Below are 21343 nucleotides of genomic sequence, written 5' to 3' on the forward strand. Positions count from 1 at the left end.
CTATTTTTTATCAACATATATCAGTTTTGCCATAAGCTATTGCTTTATGAACGTTCATTTATTATATTCACAATGTTTTCTAACATTCACAGAATCACAGAGATTGGAAGGGATGTCTGAGATTATCTGGTCTGTGTATGTCTGACCTACTGAATTTATTTTGTTGTCCTCTTTTTCTTATGCTATTTATATAAATTAACTATATTATATATTTTACATGTGGCCCAAGACAATTCCTCTTCACTCACTGTGGCCCAAGCACTCCAAAAGGTTGGACACCCATGAGTCCAAACCCCAGCTAAAGCACTTCTCTACAGCTGGTTGCACAAGAAAGCATCCAGACAAGTCTTGAATATCTCCTGAAAAGAAACCTGCCTCTCTGGGCGGCGTGTGCCAGTTCTCTGTCACCCTCAAAGTGTAAAAGATCTCCCTCATGTTCATATGGAACTTTCCATGTTCCAGTTTGTGCCCATTGTCCCTTGTCCTGTTGCTAGACACCACTGAAGAGAGCCTCGCCCCATCTACTTGACAGCTGTCTTTACATATATGATTTATAAAATAACAGACTGTATGTTTCAGCAATAGGCATCTTGGAAAGTTTGCTAAAAAAAAACCCCAAAAAATACACAAGCAAATAAGTATGCACACCCTTTCCCCCATATAATTATCCACATGTCAGGAAAACTAATTCTCTTAATGATGCACAAAAAATACGTAGTACTTTGAGCTGGATCTACTGGGGTAAAATGCAGTTGCTCTGTTAATCTACAAAAAGCACTAATTCCAGAGGTATAGATACATAGCTTTGAATGTCCAACTGTTAACTCTCTCCAGTTGATGTGCTGTGGCACAGCCTAAGATGGAGTCTTTCCAATTCATCAGGTTGCAGATCATTCAAGGTAAGACATCAACATAATCACTTTCATCAATTTCTGTAAAGAAATAAAGAAAAAAACAGATCTTGTCATTGCTAATTGCTTTTCTGAAAGACTCCTCTAAGCAAGATGGCATGTTGTCACGTTGCTATGTAGATACTGTTCATTCAGTTTGATTTCTCAGTATTCTGTCTGCTATTTCAGAACTAATGTTTAGACTTAGTTTCCTATGGACTGGGTCTCCCAGGGCACTCCACATGTGGAAGCAAAGCCGGTATTGCCCTTTCTGAATCAGCAAGCTCTGTAATTAAATGGTTGTATCCACATGAGACCCTGCCTTCCTGAGAAAGTTAAATATCCTAAATCATATACAGTCAGTAATTCAGATCAATAGCACAGGTAGCTATGACTGTAGTGTAAGACAGCTTTTGTTCTGTACAAGGATATTCCCAACAGAAAAGCCCTTAGCTGGGAGGAGACCTTGAAAAAACATCTTAGACCTTGTTACAGTTTTTATTAGTGTTGTTATTTGTTTAGAATCCAGAGAAAAGGCAGAAACAGAACACTTGTAGCCACCCCCAGAAAAGTGGTTCTTGGTCTAGAACACAATGTTAAAAGCTGGCTAAAAACCAGTACCAGTAGTGAACCCCAGCGACTAAACTATCTGATTCCAGATCTGTGATCCTGAGCACAAATCTGTATAATTCTTATTTTCAACATGATAACTAAAAAAGGTCATGTTCTAACACAAATCACAATAATCTACAAGCTAGATTTTGGTATAAAAGTAGTTTTTGATCTGGACAACAAAGTACAGGACAGCCTCAACTCTCACTGAGATATAAGGGCCTGTCAGCTTGCCAGAAACACATTGTGTAAAATTATTTCATAGCTTTCTGTAGTCTGATCACTGATACTCCTGGAGTGAGTTTTGGGCAATACCATGCTTTGCCATCTGTACCTTTTTTAGTTTTATTCTGTTAATTTATGGTGGATGAGTGTATGTAACCTGTGACCTAGAACTAAGCAGTTTCCAGTGAATGTAAAAAAGAAGGAAGAATCTTGAATTTCTGTCCATGCAAGCTTGTTTCAGAGGACACATAGCAATTATTCACCTGTCAATGCAATTGTTGTCTTAATGAAACGACAGACTAAACTAGACTTCTCACCATCATAAACGTCATCATTTCCTAACTTGAGCTTCTGGCTTCTTCGTGAGGAGCTTGTTTTCTTGACTGGGTAGCGAAGCTTTGTGACTAGCCCTTGGTTTGGCTTTTCATAGTTATATATTAAATCCTTTAGCGTTCTGAAGACTTTTTCTGGAACGCCTTCAGAAGTCTGTAAGGAAAGAAAAACTAAGTTTGTTTGAAGTTGTATTTGTAATCTGTAATGAAAAGAACTGTGCATAACTTGTTCACCAAAGGACATTTCGTAAACCTGTATGGTGACAGAATACTGTTCTAAACACAAGAGGGACACCTGTGTGGTGGAGTGGTTATGGTACCAGGCATAACCTCCTTCACCAGCCCTGCTTGTGTGTGCTGCAGCCAAGGGAAAGCTATTTAGTGCTCCCTGCCTGGCTTCAGATCACAGGCTTCCCATCCTAGCAAGGACAAATTTTATCTCCTTCATTCCAATGGCTGATGTCTGTAACCATCCCCCTCATGGCCCTGCAGGTCTGACTATGTCTCAGTTCTTCCCTTTGGGAATTCCTGAAGGGGCTTAAAACAAAATTCACATTGTTTCACATCATATTTAGCTGTTCAGAAAAAAAAAAAAAAAAGGGATTTCAGTCAACTACAGTCCAAGTGCTATGAAATTTAACTCTTCATCACAAGCCATGTGTTTTACTCTTTCCTTGCAAAAGAACAGAACCAGTTGCTGCCTCCTGGGAAGCCATGGAGATCACAGTCCCCATGCAAGTGTCTTGCTCCCTGCATGTGTCCTTCAAGACTTGGTCTATGTCACCAAAGAAGTTTTATGATATTGCTGTCCCAGAAAACCACTTAAACATAGATCCCTACCAAGACTACTGAAGAAGTTTCATACTCAGTGTTAAAATGGTGATGAAGATAAGCAAACTGTTTTCTGTATGTATTCTGGGGGTTTAAGCTCTAGAAATTATTGCTATGGAATCAAAACTAAAACTGATAACAATTTTTCGGTTGAAGATCTAAAACCATTCACCACTACAGCTTCTAGATAGTCTAGTAGATATTATGACTCCTGTAGCTATTTCTTTATTACTAAATACGATAAAATACAAAGTTTAAGCTTGGCTCAATCCCCTACAGCATTGTTCAGTAGTGAAAGCATTACAGACTTCCCTCTGGTCTTAGAAAACAAACTTATGGAGAACATATTTAATTCCAATTTAAAATGTTGGATTTGGACAACTATGCAACAAGCAGAAGCCAAGTGTTTTATGCTATATTAGCATGAATGAAGAAGGACACCTGCAGAAGCAGCTAATGCATCTGGGGGCTCAAATGAGCACCAGCTTTCACTTAACAGCAACAAAATGTAATGGAATATTGGTGGGAAGGTTTAACTTCTACTACCATACCACCGACATCCACCTCTGACATTGCTGGCCATCATAATAAAATAGGAGGCATTACTTTCGGAGGAGGCTTCCTGTTTTATAAGGTAATATTTTCAAGTATATTATTTTTAAAAACTCATTAAAATTTAAAATAATGAGGTCTTTACAGATGAAATGAGATTTGCTTACCTGTATTTTATAATTTCCTTCATATTCCCTGAAGATACGATAAGTGTAGATGACTTTTTCGAAGCTGTGAAAAACATTGTTGTATACATTAAGTTTGTGTCAACTGTCAGACCACAGGAAAGGGCTTAGACTACTACAGCTGAATATGTCACTCAGGTATTGGTTTTGTTTGCTTGCTTGTTGTTTTTTTTTTTTTGCTTGGGAGAGATCTTGAGCAATCATGTTCACATCAGCTAACTGCCTGAGCTCTTCTGCTTCTTAGGTCCATTTTTTATGTTGAGTTAAGTTTCATATGACTACAGCTTCAATAAAACAAATCTGGTAATTCAAAGTAATGAAAATGTTTCTGGTTACATCCAGAAACGGCTGGAAGTCGCTGTTACTTGTTCATAGACAGTAAAGCACAAAACAAAGCCTAGAAACCCACTGAAAGCTGCTATGCATGTAAAAGAAGAGTCTTTACTTCTATAGGATGCCTAATTTCTTGCTCATCATCAGCAGAATTGCTTTACTGTGTTAGAAACCATTTTGTGCAAATGTCACATGGAATAGATCGCAGGCAAAGGGCAGACTCATGCATCATTGATAACCGCAGTGTTTCCATCAGCAGCGAGACAAAGGGGAGCTGTAGCTTGGATGTCTCTCAGATTCCAGCAAGGTTAGACCTACTATCATACAGCCTTTTTAGGCTGGAATGACGTTGTTAACATGTACCCCTTCTAAAAAAAATGGAGCTACTGTGAAGACCGAAATTGCTACAGGGGAAAGTGGAGTATCCTTCATTCCCTGAATTCATACCCTAGGGGAAAAAGAACGGGCTTCAAACTATCAACTCCATAGGAAACGTCGCCTTTCAGAAGACTGATCTGCACCTTAAAACAGGAGAGAATTACCTGGGGTATGACACAAGATTACCGTGTTATATGGAAACAAGAACAGTGGCGTGAAGTGACATTCTGAAAGGCTGTCTTTGGGAATGTCTTCTACTGTACTACAGAAGTTGGGAAGGATGGGAGAGGAGAGAGAGTGAAAACCACATTAGTCAAAGTGGCAGTAAGGAATGATTCTCTAAGAAAACCTGCAGTTCACTTTTCATATGAGATCTATTGGCATTCTTCTGTAGAGAACAGGTGATTTATTTGCTGTGGCATACACAGGAGTGAGAAGTTGTAGAATGCTTTTTCTGTAACCAGCTTTCCTTGGGTGAGCCCACAAGTAATCCTCCCACTGAGCCATCTATGCTTCCACCTGTTCCAGATGCAATCACTATTTCAAACTCAAATGTATTTGATTTGACTAGATATGATACTGGCCACTTAACAATGAGCATATCCAGAAGAGAAGATATGATATTAGGGACAAACTAGTGGGCTAAGTCTCTGACCCACAATGCTAAAAGAAAAAACATTGGAGGAAGGAATGGAAACAGACACTGGGACTGGAAATATCTGCAATAGCATTATGTTATTATGATTGTTAATTAATATGTATAAGACTGAGATAGAAAAGCAAAACAAATGGGATTCTAGAGTTCAAATATTGAGGAAAGTTTTCATGTTTTGGAATATGTTTACTCTAAAATTTGCAGATAACTTACAAAGTAAACCCAGCTCAGGCCTTTATATAAATAATTTGATTCCATTTACTTCCCATTTCTCATCTGTTTTTCTTGCCTTCCAATGTGATACCCCTCTGAACTGTACCTTGCATTTGTATTACAAGAAGAATGTTGAATTCTTGGAGAAATGTCAATAGAAAATGTCCTCCATCCACCAGCACACAAAACGACAACATGGGCTCTACTTTCAGGAAATTATTCTTCTTTAGCATTTCCTAGAATTTTGATTATTATTATTTTAATAATGTTCAAGTGTTAGAACATTAGGGATACTGATGGCTTTGGACACATTCTATCAACAGAAATGAAAACTTTTTATCAAATATAGCAATGACAGCTGCTCAGAAGATGAACTGGAGATCATGATAATCACCAAAAAAGGCAGTAAAGCTGCAGAGATATATAAACCACAATAAAACAGCAACAAAAAAAAACAATATCTGAAAACAGGTAATTTTAGTTGGTATGCATGTTCATTGGAAAGATTTCAGCTATAGCTAAATGAATTGAGCTGAGATGAGAGGGAGAATCTTAGGGCAAAAACTTAGTTATGGAGACTTGCATGTAAACGGAAGTTTGTTCTGCAAAGAACCTGCTCTGCTCTCTGAAGAATTTACTATGGACTGGGACTAGTTCTAACTTCCACTCCGAAAAGATTAACTTTGACTATGTCTTTTTTTTTTTCCCTCCATGAGGTACCTGTAAACATTCACAAGTATCTGGCTTATGAGCATTTATAAAAGTCAACCTTCATTCTTTAAACATAATATGCAAGTAAAAATAAGACATCAAAGTGAAAAATAATAATCTAAATGGTTGTTTCTAAACTTACTCTTTGTCAATCAAAATTTGAAAAGTCAATGTCTGTATATTACTTGGCTGCTACAGTTATTTTAACATAAAATGAACATGAAACTGCCATTACAATGAAAACTTCTGATTCCAAATAAACTATTAAATGCTTATAAACAGCTGCATATTATGATTCAAATCAACAAGCTAACTGGTGTGAGGACAAGGGAGATCCTGTAGACTCGTAACTGATTTGTATCTCATCTGCCATTTCTCCTTACTCGTCTTTGTTATTCCCAGATGATCTTTTCTTCTACTCACCAACCCAGCACTACTCCATTTCCTCCTCCCTTTTTCTCCCTTCTCCTTTGATTTGTTTCAAAACCAGTGAGATTTTGATTATTGATAAAAAATATTTCCTGACATTTCTAAGCTAATTAAATGTTGTGCTATTTTTTGTTTTCATGTCACTCTCCAACACACCATCAAGGAAAGTGTAAAATTTTATAGGTTCACGCAAAAAGGACTAGTGACTAGTTCATAAACTCTGAACATATTAAGAAGAGATTGATTACTTATGAAAAACGTAAAACAGTCTTTATGAACAGGAAAAAAATACTGTTCCCAATAGGAAAAGAAAATAATCCAATTTTAGTTGTTTTAAGCTAAGCAGTTTTCTGTTCCTATCTTGTTCGTGGGCTTGTCATGAATTTGAGTAGGACATGACATCTTTCTGTCTCAGCTTATCTTCTTATATCAGATACACTTTGTGGGAAACACAAGGCCAATGTTTCATCAGATAATCAGCATGCATATGTAGAAGAAAATGTTTTATATCCTACATTGAGACTTTTCTGTGTCTCAGTAGTGCTACAATGGTATTTACTCCTTTTATAACAGAGGTAGCAACTTTGAGTGAGGTTCTTCTCACCGTTTTTTAGCAGGCTAAGGTATTTTCTGTGGGCTCTCTCCGTTGTCTGCAGAGAGACAACAGCATCAGCAGACAACAGCAGTTCATCCATTCACTGTTGTATGAATTGTTTTTACAAATGCCACCCATTCACCACTCACTGTAAAGAAAACCTAAGGCAACCAACATCACTTGAATACATCTACGGACATATTGTTAACAAGGAAGAACTATTAATGTTAGAAAAGGAGAATTCTTAGTTTTGAATCTATTTGAAAACTCATAAGAAATTTAGTATTAAAATACTTACAAAACACACAGACACAAGGCTCCAGCCACACTTTCACTCTCTCGTATTAAATAACTACCATTCTTTCCTTTCTTGCACAGCAGTTCTTCACATGCTTTTCTTGATATCTTTCCATGAAAAAATGGGAACTCCATGGACAAATAGAAACAAGATCTCTTGTCTTTCAGACCAATTCTAGAAAAAGCCAGAAGACTAGCATTAAAAGAAGACTTATTCTAAAAGCAGCTGTTGAGAAATGAAACTGGAGGTGTGAAGTACGGTCATGGCTTCATGTTGCTGTAATTGGTCTGTCTGTAGTGCAGTTAGTCATCAGCTTAATGCTAATGAGCACAGTGAGGGCGGGAAATGGGAAATGATTCTTCTGCACTGTTAACAGTCCATGTCAGAAGAAAAGACTCTTCTGGCACATTGTACGACGGAGCTACCATTTGGTTTGTGTATCACGTTTCTAAGCTATGCAGTAGTTTAGCAGACACCTAAGCACAGTCACATTTTAAAGTTAACTTTTATATTTGAAGATCCTCAAAGCCTTGCTGAACTGCACCCTTTAGCAGAGCTGTTGGTTGTTGTTGCTGTTCTTACGGTTTAATGGATTATCCAAGTTTCAGTGAAAGCTGATCAGCAATATTTGAGAATTAAATTTTTCAAGAGGTGTTCTTTCTGCTGCCTCCTTCTCATTTTTAAAGTGTAACAATTTTATCAAGAAGTTCTGCTATGTCTATGTGATGATTTAGAAAACATGGTAGGAAGGAGACGATGGTCAGACAGTGCCTTTTGGTAGCCTTAGGAAGCTGCTGTCGGTTCAATGAGGGCAGGATACAGCCGTGTGAAGAACTGCTGCTCCCTGATGGAGGAAATGCTGCCCAGCTCTATGGGAGATGCTCTCACAGGCACTTAATGCTTTCCTCACTGGAAGGCAAGGACTGGGAAAGGGTGGAGAGCAAACAGACCTAGAGACGCAAGAGCTAAAAGCCAGGCTGAGCAGTATTAGTGAAGGAAACTGAGTGAGGACCTAAAGATACAGGAGTAGCTGTGATTCAGAATGTGAGACTGGAAAGAAAACAAGCACTGGCCTTGCAGATAGAGTGGGTTTAAGTTACCAGGGAAAGGGGACGGAACAGAGAAAGCAGGAGAGACAGTCTTCAAAGCTGAGAAAAAGGATCAGGGACTGCTGCAATACAGCCTGATTTTGAAGTCAAAACAGTCCAAGTCCACAAGAGCTGGAACTGGGTGGGGTCTTCTTGATTTCAGAGATCACTGTTTGCATGTACACTTCCCAGTTTTGTAACCTGAGGACAACTCTGAAGTTCTCATAATGTGTCACCATTTCTCTATCACGACGCAGTACTGGTGATGTCCTTGCTTCATGGCAATGATCCCACAGCACCATGACAGTTGCTTACGCTATCAGTGCTAGTGGCATTGCGCTTTTGTTGTACAGTTCTGGGATCCACCTTGCTCACGATCCTTCACAATGGTACCATAAGCGATAGTTGGCTATTTTCTCTCTTCTTCTTTTACAGATCCTCCTCCATTTAACAAAAATTCCAAGAAACTTGTGAGTGAAAGTACTCAGCAGTTAGATGTCAGTTACAACATGCTATTGGCAGAATTCCAGTTTTCTTCCTTTTGTGCAAGTGAAGTGTGATAATGGATCAGGTATGATAAGGGCTGGTGGTCAGTAATATGAATGTGTGTTATAGTTTTCTATATATCTCACAAATGTAAAATTTTCCTGGAGCAGTGCGAGGTGGGTGGCCCAGAATTCCAGCTGTGAAAAGGAACAGCAGCAGTTACTTAACACTGCCCAGCTTCAGATACATTATTTCTCTCCTTTGCAGTGATAGGAAAGCTAACAAGCAACAAAATAAATAAATAAAACTAATATAAAGTATCCAAAGGAGGATTACCGAAACAGGGAACAGTCTAAAGGGTAAAGATGTATGAGGCACAGATGATGTTGCTGGGCTTGTCCAGCGTAAAGCAAAGTAGGCTGAGTGGAGGCCTGATGGCGGCTGCAGTTCCTCCAGAGAGCGGAGGGGCAGCGCTGAGCTCTGTCTGCGTGACAGCGACGGGGCCCGAGGGAACGGCGTGGAGCTGCGTCAGGGGAGGGCAGCTGGGGGTCAGGGACAGGGTCTGCACCACAGGATGGTCATGCTCTGGAACAGGATGCCAGGGCACTGGGCATGGCTTCAAGCTGCCAGAGTACAAGGAGCATTTTGGACAACGCTCTCAGACATAAGGATTGAATTTTGTGTGATCCTGTGTGGAGTTGGAGTTCCTTCCAGCTCAGGATATTTTACGATTCGAATGGAGTGATTCCTCTTTTGGGAACATAACGGTAACATGTTCTTCCCTAAGGACCTCATTATCTACATGCAGAAACAGAATACAATAAAATCAGTCAGTCTTGCAGGCCTGCATCTACGAGGCTATTTAAACGGAAGTGGCAGCCACACATTACCCACTGATCACTTAGTCAGGTGCTCCTCTGCTGATAAAAAGCCCATGAGAAGAAAGTGCTGTGCAAATGCCATAATGGCCATGCTTCTCCTTTTGCGTAATGGTTGTGGTTGGGGTTGAACCTTAAGCAAGACAACTAACTTCTACTTTCCCACTGTGCTAGGGTACAACAGGTCTTTGATCTGGAACTTTCACAAGAGCGTTGCCAAACAGTTTTTGTTTTGTGGCCTTTACAGGATTGTTATGGTTTGTTACTCAAGTCACCAGTTAGACAGAACCAGAAAGGGTCTACTCACAATGTTACAGTTCCAAATAGTGCCATCACAGAATCTAAATCTGAAATCAGATCTAGAATCCAGATATAAACGTCACTTTATTCTTAGAATACGGCATCAGAGAAGGGGAAGCAGATAACAGGGTTTGGATGGAGAAAACCGACCACCAGCAGGAAGAAAAAATACGGACAGGAGATTCTGTGTGAGGCAGCAACAGCAGCCACAAAAACTGGAGGAACAAAGGAGAGAAGAAACAAAGTTACAAAGAGGATCCTGAAAAACATGAAAGATCTCAAAAAAGAAAAAAATACTGAATTGGAACTGGGGCATAGAAGATAGTTTATATACAGGGGCTTTGATGAAAGGGAATATATCAGAAGGACCTTGTAGCAATTTCAAGAGACACAAGCGGATGAGTAATTTTGGAATAGCAGTTGAGAGAATGGCTAATATTGTAGTGCTATAACAGCTAAGGAGTAATAGAAAATTAATGAAAAAATGTTATTTTTCATTTCTGTAATGCTTATAATACTAAAAGACAACCAACTAACCAGAACCAAAGCAAACAGAAAACAAAACAAACAAACAAACAAACAAACAAAAAACCCACAGAAAAACTGAAACAAAACAAAGAAAGAGAATAGGGATAAGTAGACAGGAGCTTGAGGATACCAAAAAGGAAGATTTGAAAAGGGAAAATTCACTTTAACGGGAAAAAGGAGTTAGCTGTGACAATTCAGTATTCCAAACAGAAAAAGCAGAGAATGAAACAAGTACAGCAGAAGGGGCAAAATTGGGAGAAGGGCTTATATAACTAAAAGACACTGGAATGAACACTTAAGACTACTAGATTTTGTAATAACTGAATGTAATTAAAGACAATCATAATTACCCATGTTCACTAATACATGTAACTTCCTTCTGTATTTCAAGATCCTGGGCAGTTACTGAATTCATATAGTACTGGAGTAACTGTGCTGATGAAAAGGACATTCAACTCTGGATACTACTACTGACGATACTCTGGTCAATCTTCTTTGTTTTTAAGTCTGAAAACCACTGAATCAAATAATCTTTAGAATTTTCTGTGAGCCAGCATTTGGGCATCTACGAGGGCCAAGTGTTATAATAAACATGCTAGGACATCTGAGATGCTGCACTGGGCTGGCAGATGTAACATTGGACTGTCATGGGCAGACCCATTCCTTTTTGGAGGGGCAGATGGAGGTCACTTGGAGTGACTACAACACCTCAAGAGGTACTAGATGGTGATGAATTTGCTCCTGTTGTATCTATGGAAGCCAGCTCCTTTTCCTGCTTCTCAAATAATTGGTTCTATTCTAGACACAGAAAAAAGGAAGGTGAAACCACCAACTCTGTTTAAAGATAAAATATGATGGGCTCAATATCTTTCCTTTCTGAGGAAAGCTTGCTTTTCTTACAACAGTTGCTCACTTATCCAGGAATTCCTCCCTACAAAAATTGTACTGTTTCTATTCCTCTTTAGAAACACTTCTTATTTTTAGGAGAAAAGCTGCCTTTTCTCCTTTCCCATCAACTACATGTTTGAGTTACAGTGTGGGACTGAGTACTCTACTGGTGTGTAGTTGCACAGCTAGATTTGCTAAACTTCAGAAACAATCTGAAATTTTCAACCAGCACAATAAGATCCTATTAGGAAGTGAAGAAATTTCTAGTGCCACTAGTTGGGCAGTTTACACTGTATAACACACGCCATTTATTTACAAGCATGTTCTCATTTCTTGCGTATTTATTTTGATTAGAGACAGGGTCAGTGGTGTGTTTGATTGGGAAGATTGGAGCTTTTATCTGTTTAATATCACTGTTTTGATAATCTCTTGCCTTAGAAATCATCATGGGAAAATGAGGTAAGAATTGTGTAATGGTAGATTTTCAGCTCCTTTTAGGGTTTTCAGTTCTTTGTTCAAATAACAAGTAATGATCCCAGACAGAAATTCTAGCTGTGAAGCCATGGTTCAATGTGCACAGTGCAAGCACAACTCAAACAGAGTTCAAAATTTGAAGAATATATCAAGACAATTTGTTCCTGCAGCTTCCCAGCAGGGTTCAATAGAAGAGGGTCACCTAAGGATTGAAGTGATCCTTTTACTTTACCAATCTGCAGTACTCAACTGAAGTTGAAGTTTGGCTTAGAAGCAGAAACCACAGAAATGTACAATGTAAGAAAAAGGAAGAAGAGAGATGCCGTAAATATAATCTGGTCTATCACTAAAATACCCAGGTAACAAACTGATCAGACACAGATTCCTCGCTCTCCCTCCAACGCATACACAAGTGTGAGTATATATGTTTTACTCTAGCACTGGTGGGCTAGTTCATGGCAAAAAGACAATGGCAAAGACATAACAGGACTTTCAGGTCACAAATATCGGTTGACAGATGCTGCGTATGTATGAGGAATGTGGTGAGAAGACATCCTTGTCAGCTACCTCAGAGCTGTGTCATGAACCTCACTCACCATGATCTGCAGCATATGACATTTAGCTTTCACCGTTCTATGTTTGAAACATATAATGATATACCTCCATGGGCCAAATTCACCCATAAATTCAGACCAAATATTTCCTATTAAGTATTTTTGGCTTATACAACCCCGCTTATCCAGGTTGCCTACTCTGAAAAGTCCATGGAGTGGCCAGAAACAGGAGTTAATGGTATTAACTTTGATGAAATTCAGATGTATTTCACACTATAGGCCAAGGAGGGCAACATTTGGGTTTCTTCACAACCCTTCACTGACAGAAAATTCTCGACTGCTTTAAGTCTAAGAGGACCTCATGCGAAAAAGAAGAAAACTGAAAGAGTGTTGCCTGCATGATGGCGAGAAGCAGTCTTCATCAGTGGACTCAGGGTACTGCATGGCACGATTCTGGGGCATCCAGGCAGGAGCCCAGGCTTCTTTTTTGTGGAGAAGGCCCTTCCTGGCAGCTGCTGTAAGCTGTTGTGGGTGAGACTGTTCCTGTTCCTCAGATGCAGCTACTTCTCAAGTTGTCTGTGCTTGCAGAGTGGCAACAAAGCCTGAAGCCTAGATCTAGATCACAGTAGGATAGTTTATGACAGGAGAAAGAGACTGAGAGCTGCTGCAAATTCTGTGTAATTTATGACAAAAGATGTACGAAGGTAACAGCAATGATACCCCAAATCAACATACCAAGGAATCCATGGTGCATAACTGCCTATTTGAGAGCAGGGGAAGGCACAAGAGTGGCACAGTGCACTGGTTGGATCCTTCTAAGTTGCAACATATTTTGTGCAGTGGAGGTAATCCCATCAGAAAAAGCCTTTGGGCATTATCACTAACATTATTAGCAACACAAAATCAAGCTGTGTCTAGTGTGAATCTGCTCTTAACGTAATTTTGCTCTTTCCCAAAACAGGACTAGAATGGGTTTTTTTGTTTGTTTTGTTTTTCCCATCATTCACTGAAGGAAGGAATGTTTCTAGGCTAGACTTCTACAGTGACTGACTGACCTTTTGCATGTTAGAGAAAGGAAAAAAATGCTAAGCACTTTTTCCCTCTCTCACCTCCTCATTGAGAAAAGGCTAGATTGTCACTATCTCCTATACCTGAAAATACTTCATACTCTAATCAATCTTCTGTATTCTTAACAAAATGCAACCACTTCCTGCAGTCTTTCACCACAGGTTCCTTTTTCAAACCTTGCAGTTGTTCTGTTTGTTGTACCTGGACACCACCTTGTCTGCCACTTCTATAAAATGCTATGCCTCTGTCTCAACAAAGCCTTTTGACTACAAGAGAAAATATACACTACTGAAACGCATTTTCATGGTAACATCTCCTATTAGCAAGCACGCTTGGCATTCTGGTTTTGTCACCTATATAGGCTGCAGCTCTAACACAGAAAAGCTCTTAATAATGCCTTCAGTAAGAAAAGTAAAGCCAAAAAAAAAACTGAGTTGCTGAACAGCATGAAAAAAAATACGTTTTCAGTGGATAACCACAGGGCAGAGATCAAAGTTAAATTGAAAGCTGTGGTCAGAAGAAGATAAAAGTAAAGCCAGTATGCTTGAAAATGGCTGAATTTATGAATAAAGCAGGAAGTGCAAGTGTGGGATGTAATCTGACCAGGTAGTGAAAAAGATAAGATGTGGAAATAGAAAGAAAGCTGACCTGACTTCTAGCTAAGTCTCCTGAAAATCTGAGTTCTTGGCCTATGTTAGTAAGTAATTATATTACTGTACAAACTGAACCAACAAGAGCTTTAACAAGAAATAACCATTATAGAAAGAAATTGCATTTAATTTGGCAAAATTCCTAACTCTAGCATGATGTCTACATCAGTCTGTGGTTTTGCTTTGGACATTACTTGTTTTGTATATTATTAAAATTACTATTATTTCTTCCTTTCTTTTCTGCCTTAGTAAATAGTTTTCATCTCAATCTATGAGTTCTACACTCATTTTCCCCTTCCCCCCATTTACCCCCTTTCCACAGTTCTCTCTCCCATCCCATTGGGAGGAGGAGTGAGCAAAGGGCTATGTGGTGTTCAGCTGCCTGTTGGCTTTGATTTTAACAGAAGCTTTTTAACTATAAGGATACGTCAGCAACTTATCAACAATTTGCATTTGTGACCACAGCAAAAAGAAGCTGAGAGAAGATATCAGTAAGAATTTACTTAGATTCCTCAAAGAAAAGCTAGAGAGGAAGAAAAATCATCAAGTAGAGTGCTACAGAAGAGTCTTGAGCAAAAAGAAACCCAAGAGACCTGGAGCCAGTGGAGCCAAAGGACAAGAAGCCTTCAGGATTAGCACGTTTCAGGGCATTGAAAAGGTCTGTCAGGTTGCTGCCCTGTACTTAAAAACTTTAGCAAAAACAGTTTTAACAGAGAAAATTGCAAGGTAGAAGGGACGCAAAATGAGGAGGACTTAATAGGAATCCTAAGCGAGATCACAGGAAGAGTGCTTAAAACTGGAGGGACTAATCACACTGGAAGAATATCACAGTACTCGAAGACTAAGTTACAACCCTACAAAGGTCAGCAGATGAGGTAAACCACAGGGGAAGAGAGAGGAGGGAAGGAAAGTGAAACAAAACCCAGATCTTCCATAAGGGCTGAAGAATATGATACAAAGGGAAAAATACATAAAAAAAAATTTAATTCCCTCTTTTTAAAGAGATACATAAGCAAATGTTGACATACAACAAGTAATTCATTAGAGCAATATGAACTATATTTGAATCATTGAAGTGAGCAGGAACGTAGCTGCAAGGAAAAAAGGACTTGAAGTGCAGCAGCACAGCTGTAACTCACTAACATTTGTTGATGGAGTTCTCAGTTCTGGTTCATTTTGACTCTTTGACAGATAAAGCCTCCTACTGCTGCTGTTACTACTATCAAATTCATATTCAAACCCAAATGCTCCATCTCACAGCGTGAAAAGCTGTGTGAAATGATTCTCTGACTTGGTGCCTCTGAAAATAACTCTATTGCAATGGTTAAGTTAATCATGAAGAAAGAAGGAGGAATGAAAATTAGCGGCATGAGCACTGCCATTTTGTGTTGGAAATCCAGGAGTATAGCAACAGAGCTCACTTAACTCTGATAGTGGACAGTGAGATGAATATGTGATCACATGAAGACTTCTCTAATCTGTATATACAGATGGACTGCATTAAAAAGTGCAAAACTGACCTTACTGTGCAGTTTCCCAGTGTTTCAGCTCATAGCTCTTACAGCCTGACATGCTAGCCCCCCCACTGTTTTGTTTTCTCAAATCCATCCATCCAACCTGCTGCTCCCTTTCTCAGTTGTGTATTCTAGAGAACATACTCACTAGATGCGAATTCACAAAAACATGTTTTCTCACCTGTGAAAAAACCTGCCATAAGACATTGCTTAACATACACACCAAAAACAACAACAACAACCCAACAACCAACCACAACCAAAAAGACACCTTAATGCACTGCAACCATAATTAGGACAAGGAGAAAAACAAACTGCAGTACAGACACCCTCCAATTACAGATTACAGGGGCACCAAGCGCAGCCCCCAAGCAGATGATACTACTATGAGGGTGCCCCTGGAAGCTGTGAACGAGGCTGTGAAGCTGTACAGGTGGAACACACAGATTTACAGCAAAGCCAGCTCTTACCATCAGGCTTCTCTGCAAATTTGAAGATCATTAGTGCCAAAGTCAAGCAGTTTTTTTTACAGAGCCATCAGAAAGGTATGAAATAGATCTGGTTTGCTTTGTGCCCTTCGAGGGAGGCCAATTAAAGCTCTCCGCTCCACAACTCCCACGCTTTACTACATACTGGGTCTTGCGTGTTAAATTAGAGTTACTTCTTGATTGCTGAAAAATAAGGAAGATCTGTCACTCTGGTTTATCACATCGAAGTGATTCAACAAATCATCCTGTCAAACTTAAAGGAGCTCTGCAGGTTTCCTGAAGCTCTTGTGAAATAATAGCTCACTTGGCTTCTTACAGAAAGAATTACTATTTTTACACTAAATACTGGGCAAACAGGTGGTAGATTTTGACTGCTGGAATACTTCAGAAAGGTCCTCAAATGTTAAAGACTTTAAACTCTCAAAACATACAATAAGTTCCCTTCATAGCAGGAATGAAAATAGATTTCTGGGTAATGTTACTGAATTCCTCCAGTTCTTTGTTTTAAATTAGGACTAAATTATATATAAAAACTAAGAAGGAATCATCAATGTAAGAAGTGAGTTGGTCCATCTCTTTTTCCTTACAATGGCAAATATACACACTTCCAACTGACTCAGGAAATATCAAGCCTTTCTTCACATGGGGATCACGTGTAGATCCTGGATGCACGTAGGCACATTTCCTGTTCCTACAGAATGGTTATCCTGCATTAGCTGTAGTAGTGATTTTGTTCAGTGCAGCAATCCTTCTTCATCTTTAGAAGACAAAGCCCTTCCACTAGACAAAAGCAATAGGGAGATCAGCGAAGGACAGCTGAGCACCCTCACACAGTCATCATGGAGCAACAAAAAGCAGTGCCTCCCCCTGCTAGGGGAAGAGCAATTGCTTCAAGAAGACACAGAGATCTACCTGGGGCAGACAAGGGGGTCCAGAATAGACCAGTGCCTGCCAGCAATTCTTCTGCAGCACACACCAGTATTTATCGTTATTGAGATATCCTGTCTCCATTTACGTTAGAGAAAAAAGTTTTGTACTTACATGGTATCCAAGGAAGACCCATGCATTGTCAAGCACCTTGGATTAAGACACTGGAGGGTATAGTCATCTTCATTTTGAAATAGCTTTACAGACACTGAGAAGGGCTGAGAGAGCAGGACTGCCAGTACAGCACAGATGTTTTGTGTCCTTAAATAATGTGTAAAGCACCCCAAGACTCTAAGTGTTCCTTTCCCTTCTTCTTGAAAGCACAAGGATATGAAGCTTAAGCACAAGTGGCAGCAGCTTTGCGTGTCCCTGACTGCCCTTTTGGAGAGTAAGTGAAAAGCTTGTATGTTCTCCAATAGAAACAAGAGCACGTAACAATGTTTTTTGGATGTCCGACTGAATTGAACAAACCACGGCAACAGAAAGCCTATAGGGCCCTGTGGCCCAGCTCCTGATGCTCTCTTTGCCACACGCACCTGCATTCCAAGCTGCCTGTTATCACTGCAGGGGGATGTTTACACTGGCAACTCTTTGCTCACTTTTCACATCTCAGGAAAATTCAGACCAGCCTCTTGGATGGTATTTAAGTCTCTTGAGTTAACAAAAGCAAGTGTAGAGTCTTGCATCTGGAGAGGAATAATTCCATGCACCAGTACAGGTTGGGGGATGAGCTGCTGGAGAGGAGCCCTGCGGAAAGGGACCTGGGTGTCCTGGTGGACGACAGGTTGGCCACGAGCCAGCAGTGTGCCCTTGTGGCCAAGAGGGCCAATGGCATCCTGGGGTGCATTAAAAAGAGCGTGGCCAGCAGGTCGAGGGAGGTGATCCTCCCCCTCTACTCTGCCCTGGTAAGACCTCATCTGGAGTACTGTGTCCAGTTCTGGGCTTCCCAGTACAAAAAAGACAGGGATCTCTTGGAAAGAGCCCAGCGGAGGGCCATGAAGATGGTGAAGGGCCTGGAGCATCTCCCCTATGAAGAAGGGCTGAGTGAACTGGGTCTGTTCAGCCTTGAGAAAAGAAGACTGAGAGGGGACCTGATCCAGGTCTATAAGTATCTAAGGTGTGGGGGGCAGAATGGTGAGGCCGGACTGTTTTCAGTGGTGAATGGAGACAGGTCAAGGGGAAACAGCTGGAAACTGCAGCATAGGAAGTTCCGCACAAATGTGCGCAAGAACTTCTTTACAGTGAGGTGACGGAGCACTGGAACAGGCTGCCCAGGGAGGTGGTGGAGTCTCCTTCTCTGGAGATGTTCAAGACCTGCCTGGATGCCTACCTGTGTGACCTGCTGTAGGGAACCTGCTTTGGCAGGGGGGTTGGACTCGATGATCTCTGGAGGTCCCTTCCAACCCCTACAATTCTGTGATTTCATTAAAAAATTAAAACACGTTATTTCTCATCATTGCTCATCCCAGATTGTTTACCTTGATCCTTCTGCTAAATAGCTCTTGCCAACCATTTGTTCCCGGCAGGTTACAGCACAGGGCAGAAAAGTATTCTCCCCAGACATTCACTTAGACTGAAAGCAGCGTGTTGGCCGACGCCAAACAGTCACACTTCCCAACACAACTCGTACCAGGAAGGTCAGAAAAACAAAGTACTTCCCATCTGAGCTTTAACCAGACCTGAAAGCTGATCAAAGGCTCTGTGCGGTCTCTAGATGGCACTGTGACTCTAAATAAAAGTTAATCTAAAATGAACAAGTTTTTGTATTGCCAATTGGGCAAGAATTCACAGCTGCCAAGCGACTACCTTCCAGATCTTTATCTATCAGATGTGCAATAATTGCTTTATTTATAGTGTTTAATTACTACTTGGGTCACAACACAAGCTTCACAAGATAGCCTCTTGAGTTTGTTCACAGCTCATACTGCAAATACAGCCAGATGGCAACTGTTGCATGTTCTTTCCTAAATAAAGCGCACTAGCTAATTGGGGAGTCACCTAACTGCCATTCAGTCCCTGCAGTCCCAGGTGCGGTACGGATTGCCAGGTTGTTGTGTGCTAGAAACACTTAACGAGGCGTTAATTGGCTGCTCGCAGCTGCTGGAGATCTGTGTGATCTGTCAGTGCTAGCGAGTCCACTGCTAGCCATCATCTCAATAGAGGCATGGAGGGATGTATTATCCCATTGTTTAAGTCAGTAGAAAGATTATTTTTTCTCCTCAGCTTCTGAGTTAAATGTTAAAATAAAAATCAGCTTTCCAATCTGTTAGTGTTCACAATCACTACTTCCAGAAACACTGCTATAAGTAGTGGTACACAGACCAAAAACAAGTTCAAGATCATGGAAGGGGAGGGGGTCTCCTGCGTGATCAGGGAGACTGGTATTTAAGCACCTGCTGATTTACATTGATTAAAAAACAGTAACGTTATTTCCTTGGTGGAAAGCAGAGCGGCAGCTGTCATGATGAACACTGAGGCTTAGCATTTTGTCTAATTATTCTGCGTGTTTGGGTTGCAGTTGGATAACAGCTTTGAGAATGGTACAGAATTAGAACGAAAGAACACATTTTCCCTCATGTACAAGCTTCGTCTGTTGCAGTCCTTTAGGAAGGCCTGTGCATTATGTTATCCATATTATCCTCTCATTTGTAACAAGTACTTCTAAGAAGTGGTATGCGTTGTCACTACGTGGGCTTATGTAGCACACTGTATGTCAACATGGCAAATGATAAAATGAGCACTCAAAGGAAGAGTAAAAGTTAAAGTACTAAAATTCTTTGCTGTCTGAACTCACATACCAGAGTATCCCTGTTTTATTGCCAGCTCTTCTACTGCTGGGCTGCAAAGATGATTTCAGTGCAGCAAAACTGAGGAAGGCTAAGTCAAGCACATAGTGCTACACTGGAGGCAATAAATTGATTCTGTTTCTCTCCTCCAGAAGATGGACACAGTCTGTGTTCAAACTTCATTTTTGTGATTTCTTGGCACACTCATCAACCAAGATGGTAAAAGGACTGTGAGAAATAATCATCACAAATGTATTCCACTGAAGCTCAGACAAATCTCTTGATGTTGCTAACTTACAATACTCAACAGGAACCAGAGACTCTTTCAGTGTAAAGATAATTCATAAGTAAATATTGCTAATTCATAATTACATGTTTTAGATTTCAGTGGGAAAAAGGAACTCATCAGTTATAAGATATAATTAGCAAATTCTCAGCTAGATTAAGAGAGAAAGCTTAAAGCTCCCCCTTGAACAGTAACAACGTTCTTATAAAAAGCAAGACCCTGGATGCTTGATGTCACTTTGCTCCCTGCATATGTGCACGCACTTGCTGCAAAAGCAAGAGAATATAACCCAAACAGAGTCCTGTTCTCACCCCTTTTGTGCAGAAAGATCAGGGTCAATGGTTTTGGGCTTTGTGTGCTCATGGGCACACAGTCACGCAGAGCTCCAGCAGCTATGGACCAGCAAAGATGGTTTTCAAGTGCTGCATTTAATTCTGATGTTTCTGGATGAGCATCCTCCATGATGGACCTGTTTTGGACTCTTACAGTGACAACTGCCTCTGCAAGAAGGAGCTTTAGCAAGTGTCTCCATACCGAGCAAATCTGTGCCTGGTCCTCAGAAATAGGTTTGATTTGCATTGGAGGAATGGTTCAGTGCTGTCAGTGTTGTTTAAACTTGCTGCTCTTCACGCACTAGAATGGTGAAATTCCCAATTGCACATGAATGACTTATGAGCCCTCTCTAACAATTAGGCATTGCCTGCAATTTTGGTGCCATACGATTCACAGAAGCAGGCGGACACAGGTGGACAGTTACAACAATAAATCAGTTTCTAGCTGGTACTTGCCTCAGTTTTGATGAGAATGCGTTCTGTCCTGCTCCTTGATAGGAGTTCAAATTAAGTGAGAAGCCAGTCTAAAGTAATCTAGTTGTTTTACTAAATGAATCCCATCTATTTATCATTCATGTCCAGAATGAAAACAGAAGTGAAGCCACTTATTTATTGAGCAGTAGTTGAAGCTTTTTAGACCAACTCCCCTTTCCCATTGCTTTGTCCATAGACAAGAATAAATTGCACATGTACAGTAAAAGAGGAAGAGGAGAGGAGCTTCAATAACTCTGCTTCTCATTTGTTAGCTTACACTGTGGTTCCTTGGAAATCTGCAGATTCATTGGTTTTAATGAGCTGTATTATACCAATAAGCTATGACAAATGGCTTAGCAGTGAGGTCTACTTTCTTCTTGTTC

At 40.3% G+C, this 21343-nt stretch overlaps 2 protein-coding genes across 3 annotated transcripts in view; one reads left to right on the plus strand and one right to left on the minus strand.

Annotated features, from left to right (window-relative positions):
* Positions 1–21343, plus strand: part of LOC128091853 (uncharacterized) — a 265583-nt gene that overhangs the window by 30446 nt on the left and 213794 nt on the right. The gene's annotated exons all lie outside the window — the stretch shown is intronic.
* SH2D1B (SH2 domain containing 1B) lies at positions 185–7544 on the minus strand. 2 transcript variants are annotated; one of them, XM_052705324.1, is made up of 4 exons: positions 7240–7544; positions 3610–3673; positions 1991–2213; positions 185–932 (listed from the first exon to the last, which is right to left on the minus strand). In XM_052705324.1, the coding sequence occupies exons 1-4, from the start codon at positions 7371–7373 to the stop codon at positions 895–897; spliced, it is 459 nt and encodes a 152-aa protein (XP_052561284.1). In that variant the 5' UTR covers positions 7374–7544; the 3' UTR covers positions 185–894. The 2 variants fall into 2 exon arrangements, with proteins under 2 accessions (XP_052561284.1, XP_052561293.1); XM_052705333.1 differs by having other exon boundaries at positions 2045–2213; positions 7240–7537.

This window comes from Tympanuchus pallidicinctus, unplaced genomic scaffold (assembly GCF_026119805.1).
Source record: "Tympanuchus pallidicinctus isolate F22 unplaced genomic scaffold, pur_lepc_1.0 scaffold10, whole genome shotgun sequence".
Taxonomy (NCBI): Eukaryota; Metazoa; Chordata; class Aves; order Galliformes; family Phasianidae; genus Tympanuchus; species Tympanuchus pallidicinctus.

Coding starts and splice junctions, on each gene's coding strand:
- SH2D1B (XM_052705324.1), bottom strand. CDS start 7,373: ATGGAGTTCCCATTTTTTCATGGAAAGATATCAAGAAAAGCATGTGAA. Junction 3,674..7,239: donor GCCTTGTGTCTGTGTGTTTT/GTAAGTATTTTA, acceptor TGTTTTTCACAG/CTTCGAAAAAGTCATCTACA. Junction 933..1,990: donor GACAACAATTGCATTGACAG/GTGAATAATTGC, acceptor ATTTCTTTACAG/AAATTGATGAAAGTGATTAT.